Source organism: Zonotrichia albicollis, chromosome 15 (genome assembly GCF_047830755.1).
Source record: "Zonotrichia albicollis isolate bZonAlb1 chromosome 15, bZonAlb1.hap1, whole genome shotgun sequence".
Taxonomy (NCBI): Eukaryota; Metazoa; Chordata; class Aves; order Passeriformes; family Passerellidae; genus Zonotrichia; species Zonotrichia albicollis.
The window spans coordinates 10,782,121-10,794,069 of record NC_133833.1 but is presented as its reverse complement, the minus strand read 5'-3'; the positions used below and the strand labels follow the sequence as shown (position 1 = coordinate 10,794,069).

Below are 11,949 nucleotides of genomic sequence, written 5' to 3'. Positions count from 1 at the left end.
TCTTGGTCAATTTATTTGGTGTCTGATGTCAATTCCTGTCAAGATAGACTAAAAAGCCAGGAAGGGTCTCAAGAGTACTGAAATAATGGATCAAAAAAAAAAGTTACTGTTCAAAATTCAGTTATTTAAGGTGTTTGATACATTTGGTGCGTGCAGACCTTGGCCCATGAAACCAGGAAGCTCAGAATTCATTTTTTCTAAAGCTGGGTGAGCAAGGAAAGCAAACCATGAGAGGTTGTAATTCAAAAACATAATCTTTTTTTGTCAATATTTATGTTGTATAAGAGGTGGTGTGACGATTTTTGTAGATGACATTTACACTGAAACATCAAATATCTTCTGTCTTTTCAGGCTATGTTTATGTTGGCTTCTATTTGTCTAGTACTACCTAGTATCTCTCCTTCTCTGATTATTTTTTAATTTACCTAATATGTTGTATCTTTATCTACAGTGAAATCTCGGTGGTGGATGGTGCCTCTCTCAGCATAAAGGCCCGACTAGAGGATCCACCACAAGTTAAGTGTGTCAAGCAGACAAAAAACCATTAGTTAAGAGAAAGCATGGGACTCCTACAGGGTGTTTCTCTGCAGTTAAAATCAGGTTGGGGCTTTTGTTTTATCTTTATATTGAAAGAAGAAAACTTGCCAGAACAGACAGTGTGGTGGGTGTCACACTCCCATCTCAGCTGCCCACGCATCTTTGTACCTCTCCCCAGTATAAATTCCTGTTGCATATGACTACAAACCTTCCTTCAAATTATGGAAGTAATTAAATATGCTCGAATATTCTGCTGAATGGAATGCACCCTGAAGTCATTGGGTGAAAATCAAATCTCCCTGTCATGCAGTTACAGTGGACTGAAGAGAAATCCTGATGGTTTCAGTATCCTTCTGCCATGCTGCCATTTCCCTTCCCCAGGCTTCCTCCGGGAGGGATAAGAGGGGACAATACCACTGGTCATTATTTATCACAGAATCCCAGGGTGTTTTGGATTGGAAGGGACCTTAAAGGTGCCAACACCTTGCCATAAGGACACCTTCCACCACAGCAGGTTGCTTCAAGCCCCATCCAAACTATCCTTGAACACTTCCAGGGACAGAACATCCTCTCTGGGCAACCTGTTGCAGGGTGTCACCACCCTCACAGGCAAGAATTTCTTTTTAATATCTAATCAGAACCTATCCTTCTGTTAAGCATGAAGCCATTCCCCTTGTCCTGCCGCTGCTGTGCTGAGGCCAGGCGGGTACCTGGCACAGGCTGGTCCCTGGTTTAGGTGCACCGTGATGTGCACAGGAATTGCTCTGGCGACTCCACCGTCTCTTCCTGAAAAGGGGGCTGGGAAGGGAACAGGATATCCCTGCGGGACGGGTCTGGGTCCCTTGGGAGAACGGGGACTGGGTCCCTCCATGGGACAGGGACTGGAGATCTCTGTGGGACAGGGACTAGATCCCTGCATGGGATAGAAAGTGGCTCCTTCGGTGGGACAGGAACTAGATCCCTGCATGGGATAGAAAGTGGCTCCTGCATTGGGACATGGACTAGATCCCTGCATGGGATAGAAAGTGGATCCTCCGGTGGGACAGGGACTAGAACACTCCACGGCACAGACAGTGGCTCCCTCGTTGGGACAGGGGCTCGGCGCTGGATCCCGGGCGGCGCAGGATCCGGCGGGGAAGCGCGGGCGGGCGGGGCGGGCCCGGCAGCGGGGGAGCCGCGCCCCCCGAGCCGCTGGTGCTACAACAGCGTGATTTCCCCGAAGTGATGCCGCGGCGGCCGCCAATGACGGGCGCGTCCACCCCTGGCGGCGGCGCGGATTGGCCGGGCGGCGGCCGGGCCCGGGCGCGGGGAATCCCGGAGCCGCCGCGTTATACCCGCGGGCGCGGCCCGCGGCTGCCAGAGCCGGGCGGCGGGCGGAGGGTGCGCGTCTGCCGGAGAGCCACAGCTCGGCACTGCAGGGCACAGCAGGTGGGTCCTGCTCCAACCTATCCCATCCTATTCTATCCACCCTTTCCCATCCTATCCTGTTCTATCTACCTTGTCCCATCCCATCTTATCCTACCCTATCCCATCCCATCCTGTCTTATCCCGTCCGCGGCTCGTCCCCGCTGTGCGCAGCACGGAGGCTCCAGGGGAAGGCAGGCGCCCCGCAGGGTCCCTGGGAGCGGTGCCAGGGGCTCGGCGCCGCTGAGCTCCGCTGCTCGAGAGGCGGCAGCGCCAGCCCCAGTGAGCGGAGCAGTTGTGGAGGCGGAGCGGGGGCACTGCCCCGCAGCCGGCGGGGTGGGCACCGCGCATCGTCCAGCGGGCAGCACAAGCCCCGGGGGACAGGCTGGGCCGGGCCGGGCTGTCCGTGCGGAGCCGCGGGGCCGGGCTCGGCTCCTCTCGGCCGCTGAGCCCCGGCGGAGCGGAGCGGGCGGCCCGAGCCCCGCTGCTCGGGGCAGCTCTTGGCGCACCCTGGCCCGGGGCGGGCTCTCTCCGGCACTCCACCGAGCGGGTTGCTGGTGAAAGTTAGTAACGCGATCTTGGGGCTATCTTGGGCCGTGTGTCTTGGGAAAACACCGCAAACAGGAAATTATTTGTGCGAAGGAAGCGCCGGGAGGGCCGGTGCTCGCGGCGCTGCTCGGGACGGGTCGCGGTGGGACTGGGGATCCCCACCTGCAGCAGCACCGCTGCCCCTGCCTTGCGCAACTTAATTAATAATAAACTTTTTAGGAGAGGATTTTGCAGTCAGTGGCTGTGGAGCGGGGGGACACACCCGCACCCGGTGGCGCTGCTGGCGGGACCCAGAACGGGCTCGGAAATGGGCTCGGCATCGGGCTCCCCAGGCCTGAGCGGTCCCAGCCGAGCTCCCCACGCAGCACGGGCTGAGCACCCAGTGCTGCCATCGGCCCCTCCGCCGAATTCCAAACCTGAGCCCTGCTTTGGAGCCGAGCCAGGCGGAGCAGGAAGCGCTTCCCTCCAGGAGAGGCTGAGAGGCACTGAGCGAGTTTAGACTCTGAAAAGTGGCTCTCGGTAGCACAGTGGTGGTGCTGAGCACAGGCGGCATGGGAGGGGCGACGCTGCAGAGTGTTAAAACTGCGATGAGAGTTTGTCTGACCTGTTTGTCACTCCTTGCACAGCCAACATGCCGGTGTCAAGAATGCGCATGAGGCCGTGGTTGGAAATGCAGATTGATTCCAATCAAATACCTGGACTGATATGGATTAACAAGGTGAGGCTGCTTTGTACTATTAACATCATTAGTAGTACTACTTGTATAGCATTAATATTCCTTGTTCTTAAATGACACTAAACACGAGTCAAGATCATAAAGGAAAAGACATGAAGAAAACCTGCCAGCATTATGCTTAAAAAGCAACAGCTTTTGTTTGCAGAAAAGATAGCTCTGCTTGGTACACAGTGGAGTAGTTCCATTTTTCCCTCAGAAAATTCCCAGGAGGGGAATGATAAATTGCAATGAAAGCATTCTGGGTATGTTGGAGAATGAAGAAACCTTCAAAATCTCTTTTAACTCCTGCTGCTCATTGAGCCAAGTCACCTCCTGTTCCAGATAAGCAGCTGCTGTTACACTCCAGTTGCTTCCATTTTTAAGATCCTGCCTGGAAGAAATGTTGCATTTTTTTATTCTGTAAGGCATATCCCTGTTACCTGGTAGGTGTTACCAGGTCGAGATCATTGAGCTTATTGAACCAAGTCTCTGGAGTTTCCATATCTACCCCAAGAGGATATTTAAGCTACATTTTTTGTAGGATTTCTGCAGGATATTATGGGCAACTTAAAAAAGGGGATTCTCTGACAAAGTTTATCTAGAAAAAATGTTATTATTTAGAAAATACTAATAGGTTTGATGCAATGTATTGAAATTATTTGGAGATAAAACTGATAATATTGCTCACTTCTACTGTATTGTAGTACCTTTGGGTTTTTTTCCCAATTTCAGAAATCATAAAAAGCCTTAAATGCCATGAACAAAATAGGTGGAACCATGGCTATTTAATTAAAAGATAGATTAAATAGCCACTGTAGTTATATGCCAATAGTTATAACCCTCCTGCTCTAAAATACAGAGCAGGGGGTGTTAGAACATTTCTGAACTGCACCTGAGAACTCTGATTAAATGCATTATTCCAAACTGGCATGTGACATTTCCTTTTTAATTCAAACCTCTATTGGTTAAATTTCAGGATAAGAGGATCTTCCAAATCCCATGGAAACACGCAGCTAAGCATGGCTGGGACATGGAGAAGGATGCCTGCCTTTTCAGGAGCTGGGCCATTCACACAGGTGGGTGCTGCCTTTGCATTCCCATCACTCACATGACTGGCTTGAGCAAGGCTTTCTTTTGCCTTGCCTTACACTGGTAGTTAGATTAACTATTAGTATATGTGTTAGAAAGGAGAATGTTGGCATCTTTTCATGGGAAAAACCAGCACTGGGAAGTCTAAAATACACAACCCATCTCTTATTTATAGGAAGGTATAAAGAAGGTGAGAAAGATCCTGATCCAAAAACCTGGAAGGCAAATTTCCGCTGTGCCATGAATTCCCTGCCTGACATTGAAGAAGTGAAGGATAAAAGCATCAACAAGGGCTCCAGTGCTGTCAGGGTTTACAGGATGCTACCACCCTTGACAAAGCACCAGAAGAAAGGTAAACCCTTGGCAACCCACTGCTTAAACAGCTCTTAAAGGTCCTGCTCTGTGTGAGCAGGGGGAGACTGACCTGTTGGTAGCACTGGTGCTACTGGGCTTGCTCACTGGGCATTTCTGGGAACAGCTTGTAGAAACAGTTCATTTTATCCCAAATTCCTTAAACATGCCCAAAGGCAGCATCAGGGGGTCAGGGGTCTGGCTGGTGATGGTGGCAGTAGTTGAGCTTGCTGAGCAGGTTTCAAGGCTGTAAAGCTCACACTTGCCTAAAATGTGCAGCCTTTTCTCACATTTGTCTTATTTTATTTCACAGAAAGGAAGTCAAAGTCTTCAAGAGAGGCAAGAAACAAGAGCAAGAGAAAGGTATGTATGTGTCTGTAGAGGCAGCTTTAGAAGCTAGAGGTTTTGGTGGTTTTCTTTCTTAACTTTTTTCATATGGGAACTTGCACGTTCTTAGACAAGTCTTTCATGCCTTACCCTTGTTTTCAGTGCTATGAAGAGAAAAGGCTGAAAGAGTCAGCAGAAAGCTTAACCAACACTCCTCTGCCAGATGACCACAGTGGCTACACCATTCACGACTATGCAGGGCAGGAAGTGGAGGTGGAGAGCACAGCCATCACCTTAGGTGAGACAAAGGGTTCAGGGCTGAGCAGGGTGGAAAATGCCATTTGTGCTAAACCCACGGTCCAAGATGAGTCCTGGGGCTGGGGCAGCTGCAGTGCCACCCTGGCAGGGAGGAAGGAGGGCTGTCTGTCTGTCTGTCTGTCCTGTGAGTGCCAACCCTGGTGCCCCCACAGACCTGTCCTCCTGCGAGGTGAGCGGCTCCCTGAGCGACTGGAGGCCTCCAATGGAGGTGACCATGGCTGACAGCACCAACGACCTCTACCAGCTCCAGGTGTCTCCCCTGGCTTCCTCCTCAGAGGGTGAGCATTTCCTTTTTCCCAGCCCAGTCTTTCACTGCTCTGCTGGAGGCAAGGCAGCAGGATGAAGGAGGGCCTGGGCCAGCAGGAGAAACAAGAGCTACCTTGTAGAAAAAACAACCCCCACCTGATAGATTTTGGGAATTTGGAGTTACCAAACCAACCAGCTCTTCCAGAAGGGAAGAGCTGGCACATGCCACCTACCCATGGGTCTGAAATGCCTCCTGCTCCAGCAGAGATGGTGGAGGTAGCCATGTTTGCCACTGAAATAAATAATTAACGTGGATAGATCAGAGTGATTCTTCACTGGGGGTGCAAATCATCTTCCTCCCATCACTTTCCACAACAAGTGGGCTCTGCTCTGTTGAGCCCTGGGGAGGCATCAGAGCTGGCTGGAGCCCTGCACCTCCACATGCAGTTGTTAAAGAGCATCATAGATGAAGGGCTGTGAGGAGTCTGGGGTGAATAAAAAGTGGTCATGTTGTGTGACAAGGGAATATGAAGCAGGTTTGGTGGTGAAGAAGCAGAAGTATGAGGGCTAAAACTTGACATCTATGTTTTCTTCCCTTTTTTTTTTATGTGCTTACAAAACAGTCACAGACGAAGATGAAGAGGAAATAAATCAGGATATTTTTAAGGTAAAAGCAGCTTTTCTGGTCAGAATAAAGTTGTCCAAAGTTGATGTTTGTACCAAGAAAGGGAAGCAGGTATCTGATCCAGTCTCATGTGAGCTGAACATACTCTTTCTTAATGAGGAAGCCTGAAAAATTAAAAATAGAAAGAAAGCTGCTTTGCAAACATGAACTGGAGAGGACACACCAATGGAAATATTTACCCTTCATGAGAAAGTCAGAGGAAGTTACTGAGTACTGCTAGGACTAGAGGTTCATAGAATCACAGAACCATTAATGTCCAATCATCAGCTCAGCACCACCACCATGTTCATTAAACCATGTCCTCAGGTGCCATATCATCACTTTTTGAACAATTCCAGGGATGATGAGTCCACCACTTCCCTGGACAGCCTGTTCCAATGCTTGACAATCCTTTCCATGAAGATTTCTTCCCTAACACCCAATATAAACTTCCCTTGGAACAACTTGAGGCCATTTCCTTGCTCTCAGGTTGTTGTATGAGGGTCTGCAATGATCCTCTGGACTTTTCAGTTTTGCCCTTCCCTCCACCTCTGACATCTTGAGCTCCTAATCTGCATTTCCAGACATGTCACGCTCATCCCACTGATAAGATAGGAAGAGATGAAATTGTGCTCCAGCCCTTGCTGTTTTGCATGAACTTTTTTTTTTTTTAAACTGACAAAACAAGTTTTATATAACTTAGCACGAGAAAATAGAACTTGATCTTATTGCTTCCCTGTCTTCTGATTAATGTTAAGTAACCATTGCACCCACAGCAGGAAGGAGCAGTTTTTACCATCTCCTTGTTCTCTTGCAGCTGCTTGGACCAGCCCAGGACTGGCACAGCACCAGCATTGGGGGGAAAGGCTTTCTGACCAACGAGTCAGGCACCCAGAGCCTGTGCAGCACCTACGGCTACAGGGAGCAGGAAGGGGACATTGACACCACATCAGGTACAGCTCCTGGGCTGCCCTGACAGCCAGGGCCACAGGGGGATGCTGGTAAGGCACCGACTGGGAGGCAGCAAAGGAAATGGTGGAATTCAGCATCCTTGTGCTCTGAGATTCCCAAGCAGCCTGCTGGAAGGCTGTAAGGAATTTGTTGATAAAAAGGAAGAGTCAAAAACACCTCCAGTAAGCAAAGCCTGCAGATTTCAGGGTTATATATGTGTAGGTTAGGTCAGCTTTCAGGAACTCCTTGGAATATAACTGTAGAATTCCCTCTAGCAATAGCTAAAATGAAACAATTTAATAGAAAGTGTTTGATGTGTTTTAGGAAAAGAATAGTCTAAAGTATTTAATCTCATCTGAGAAATCTTTCCATTTTTGATATTTATTTTTAATATATCTATACACTATTTTGCTCTTGCTGCATTAATTCAGTGCCCATACTTGGTTCCTTTTCTCTAGGAGAGATGGATTTCAGGTTCTATGACCAGAAAAACCTAGACCTCTCCTGGCTGGACACAGTGAGGCCAACCATGCAAGTCATTCCCTGTGGATTGTAAACCCTTGGCTTCCTCCAACCACAAACTGCTCTTGGATCAAAGCTTCAACAAGTGTGGAGAGAATGGAAGAAATTTTTTTGTTACTGACTGAAGGAGGAAAGTGGCTTTTGTATTCCGTTTAACTGTAGGCCTGGAAGAGGTAGCATGAGAACCACCACGATCAATGTTCACAAGGAGCCCATCTCGCTGGCAGGACTCTGGTGCTCAAGGTGCTCAGCTGCAGCTCCCACCTCGCTGCTGCTGGAATGTCACTGTGCCATGGAGCCTGGCCTGGTGGGGTGCTACAGGCCTGGGGAGCAGGTTACCATCCTCCCCCTGTGTGCTGGGATGAGCACTTTACCCACAGAGTGCTTACGGGAGACACTGCAGACAAGTCTCTGACTGTTAGTTCTGATTGCTGCTTACCTGTGCAACACTGGTGACGTTGAGCTTAACTGTCATTACACTTCTGGAGAAAAATTAGGCTAATGGACCATCTCTTCTTTGATTTACTCCATCACATAGTTCATCTTTCAGACCCTTCAACTCTGTAAATAGACCACTAAAATGTGAAGATTCAGTTTAGGCTTTGCTTCCACCTTAGTCCATTCCCCAGGTGCACTCCTAGGATGCTCTCTCCATAGACATGCCTGGTCCCTTTCCCCAGAGGAGTTCAAGAGCTGCTGCATGGAACAATTTTGCACTGATAGGGGCAGAGCTCTTTATTTTTACCATGCCTTTTGTAGATTCCTTCTGGCACTCTGTGGGGATTCCTCCAGTACTGCACACAAGCTGTAACATCCCACAGATCCTCTGGATCAGCATATGCAGGCAAGTGCTGGATGGAAGAGGTTCTAATGTGTGTGTGTGTGTGTGTGTAATAGATAGGAATCAAATCACTAAGCTGGAAAAGATTATTTTTCATGTACATTTTATTTTTGTATATAAAGTGTTGTATAAAATGTTGTTTAATAAAATGTTTTATATATGACATGTTTACTTTTTCTCGTGGAAGAGCTCTGAGGATGCATTCCAGCTTCCTTGAAAACACCCAAACAGATGCACTCTTGAGACAGTTGGAGGGGTTTTTTCATGACTCATGAAAACACAAAGAATTTAGTTTGCTCTACCCCCCAGCCTCTTCCAAGTGCAGCTGGTGGGTGGAATCCCACATGGCAGGGAAGGAGAGCCCTGGTGCTGGTGGTTGGTTTGTGCTTGCCATGATCTGCAGCTCAGACCTGGCTCAGAGCAAGGCTGTGCTGAAAAGTCCTGTACAGCAAGTCCTGCTCTGTGTGTTCTATCAGCAGAACCCTGGCTTTGGTACCAGAGCAGCAGTGAAGGCCTAGTTAAAGACCTCAGGTCTGCCTGAAAAGAGAGCACAGGCACAATTCAGAAGGCAAGGGGAAAGCAAGCTGGTTTTCCCCTGAATATTTGATTCATTTGCTGTACTTCATGCTGTAAGGGTCTAACATCATTGCATCATGTGTACTTGGATACAAGTGAGGCTGAGGCAGTGTGTGAGAGCCACAGGCACAGACTCTGCCTGGAAAACCCCTCTGCTGTGCTGGCTCTGGGGAAATAACTTCATTTTCTGGGCCAGAGCCAAGGAGAATATTGGGCTGCAGGAGAGGAAGACCCAGCCCAAGGGGCTGGAACAAAGAGGACATTTCCTACTGCCTTTGGCACAGGCTTTGCTGCACTGACCTGCGGGGCAGGGACAGCTGAGAGCTCACTGAGGGAAGAGGGAAGACTGAGTGCCAGGTCATGGGTCTCAAATCCAGCCCAGTGAAGTGCAGGGGCAGCCTGGGGGGGTCCCTTTGTCATGTGAATCATTAACCAGCCCTCCCTGGCAGCCCAGGAGGCACCTTGGGCACAGAGCAGCTCCTGGTGAGCTCAGGCAGGCCCTGCAGGAGACTGGGAGTGTGGCTGGGACCATGCTGTCCTGCAGAGCTGCCACACTCCCTGAAGGTCCCTGTGTTGGGAATCCCTGAGCCCTGGGCTGCCTTAAATCACACACACCTAAAATCCTGCAGGTCTAGAGCAGGAACATTTTGTGCATGAGCAAAGCAATCACCCACCAGAGTCTCAGCCTCCCAGTGTTTAAAGTGAGCTTATAAAAGAGACGGAGAGCAACTTTTAACTTGGGCAGGCAGTGACAGGACAAGGGACATGGCTACAGACTGACACAGGGTAGGGTTGGACTGATTAGACCCTGGGAAGGAATTCCTGGCCCTGGAGGGTGCTGAGGCCCTGGCACAGGCTGTCCAGAGCAGCTGTGGCTGCCCCATCCCTGGGAGTGCTCAAGGCCAGGCTGAGAGGGGCTTGGAACAACCTGGGATAATGAAAGGTGTCCAAGCCCATGGCAGGTTGGAGAAAAATGATCTTTAGGGTCCCTTCCAGCCCAAAGCATTTGATGATTCCATGATTCCATGACCAGATTTGTGTCCTGGCCAGCTGCAGCAGCAGCTCCCAGCAGGGAAAGAACGTGGGGCTGCAGGCCCAGAGCCACCTCCAGCCCTGGGACAGGAGCCCAGCTCAGCACCAGCAGCACGAGGAGGAAATCAGGTTTGAGAGCCCTTGCAAGTTTACCACACGTGGGGGAGGGGGCAGGAGAGAGATGGGAAACTTTCTATGATGCAAGCATTGCTAAAAATAAGGTAGAGATTGATTCACCCATTCATGCATTAAAAGGGGCATGCTTTTCACAAATATACTTCTCCATGCAAAAAAACCCCACCCCAGCATTGAAATGTTCACAGATAAAAGGTTAGAGAAAGTTTTGGGAATAGAATAAAGCAGCAGCAAGTGCTTCACAGCCAGGGACCAGAGACATGCCCCTAGACTATTTTACCAGGATGTTGGAAGTGCTTTCCCTTGTTGCCTGCCAAGGTAGCTGCATGTCTGACTGCATGTTGGGTATTTTACCAGTGAAAGTGGTGAAGTCCCAGGACAGAATTTGGTAGTTATTCAGCTATTGAAGCATCTGGATGGATAAATTCTACCCCAGGTATATATTGTCAGTGTGGTTGTTTTGAACTCTTTGGGAGGGGAAGAAAACAGAGTGGTGCTCTCCAGCTCAGGAGGGGGGGACTTGGGGCTGCTGTGCTGAGTTGGTGCCTGACTGCTCCTCCATCACCTCCAGGGCAGGTGGGACTTGCAGAACCAACTAAAGAGACTTTCAGGCTACCTGTACACACAGGAGCATCATCAGCTCTTTAGCACTAAATCCCTGCACAGGCTGTGTGACAGAAACAGTTTTAAACCCTGACTCTGGATTTCTCTGACCTTGCCTATCCTAATCAAGATCTTCACAAACCCAGCAAACTCTTCATAAACCCAACTCTTATTTTGTTGGAATAAGAGCTGTTTTCACCTGCCCTATGCACACAGCTAAATTCACCTGTGAAGTGTTCACATCACAGCAGAGCAGGTCCCTGGGGAGAGCTGCTCAGCCCTTTCAAACCCAGCCAGAGCAATAAAGGAAGGTTCCTATGGACAGGGCTCAAAGGACAAGAAGGTTCTTGTGCCATGAACCTTGCATGACAGAGAGAAAGATCTACAGGCAGTGCAGCTGTTGCAAAAATAAAGATAACTTCTCTGAGGTGGACAAAAAAAGGAGTCGTTGTGTAATCACTGGGCATTTAGGAAATGAGCTACTGCTGCAGGCTTGGAAGGGTTTCCATCACCTACCCCACCCTTACACCATCACTGGCTGCAGCTCATTTGTGAGCTTTGAAACCATTCAAAAACAAACCAAAAAATCAGTTTATTTAGCTTTGGAGCCTTAGGCCATCAGCAGGACAAAACTTCCTGAAGTAGTGTCAGGCAAAATCCCACATGCTGTATGCAGGGAAGCCCTGCAGCAGCCCAAGCACAGACCCTGCCCTGCAGCATCCTGCACTCAGCTGGAAGCGGCAGCTGCCCTATGCCAGCAGAGGTTTCAGGGCTGCAGAGGCAGGATCTCACACATCTGGCAACTGAAGCTTTCCCCATGGAAAATCTGAGATCTGTACACAAGGAGTTGTTGATTTGCCCCCAGTTTTTGTCCAAATGGGTTCTCAGTGAGTGGCTCAGCAGTGCCTGGGGAAGCCTCTGGCTCTTGGCTGCCCAGAGAGTGGCACCTCACCTCACCTCACATAGACTTTGCCTTCCAGGCAGCAGAAAGTCATCCTGCTCTTATCCTTTCACCTTTATTTGCTGAGATGACTGAATCCTGATAATCATACACATTTCCAGGTAGTCACATGATTTACAATATCACAC

General features: G+C 49.4%; 1 protein-coding gene across 1 annotated transcript; it reads left to right on the top strand.

The window, feature by feature from the left end:
• The first annotated feature begins 1,805 nt into the window (after nt 1-1,805).
• IRF1 (interferon regulatory factor 1) lies at nt 1,806-8,677 on the top strand. The gene is made up of 10 exons (XM_005483573.4): nt 1,806-1,965; nt 3,117-3,208; nt 4,182-4,281; nt 4,470-4,646; nt 4,959-5,008; nt 5,135-5,270; nt 5,443-5,568; nt 6,160-6,203; nt 7,018-7,153; nt 7,610-8,677. The coding sequence occupies exons 2-10, from the start codon at nt 3,122-3,124 to the stop codon at nt 7,705-7,707; spliced, it is 954 nt and encodes a 317-aa protein (XP_005483630.2). The 5' UTR covers nt 1,806-1,965; nt 3,117-3,121; the 3' UTR covers nt 7,708-8,677.
• The last annotated feature ends 3,272 nt before the right edge of the window (nt 8,678-11,949 follow it).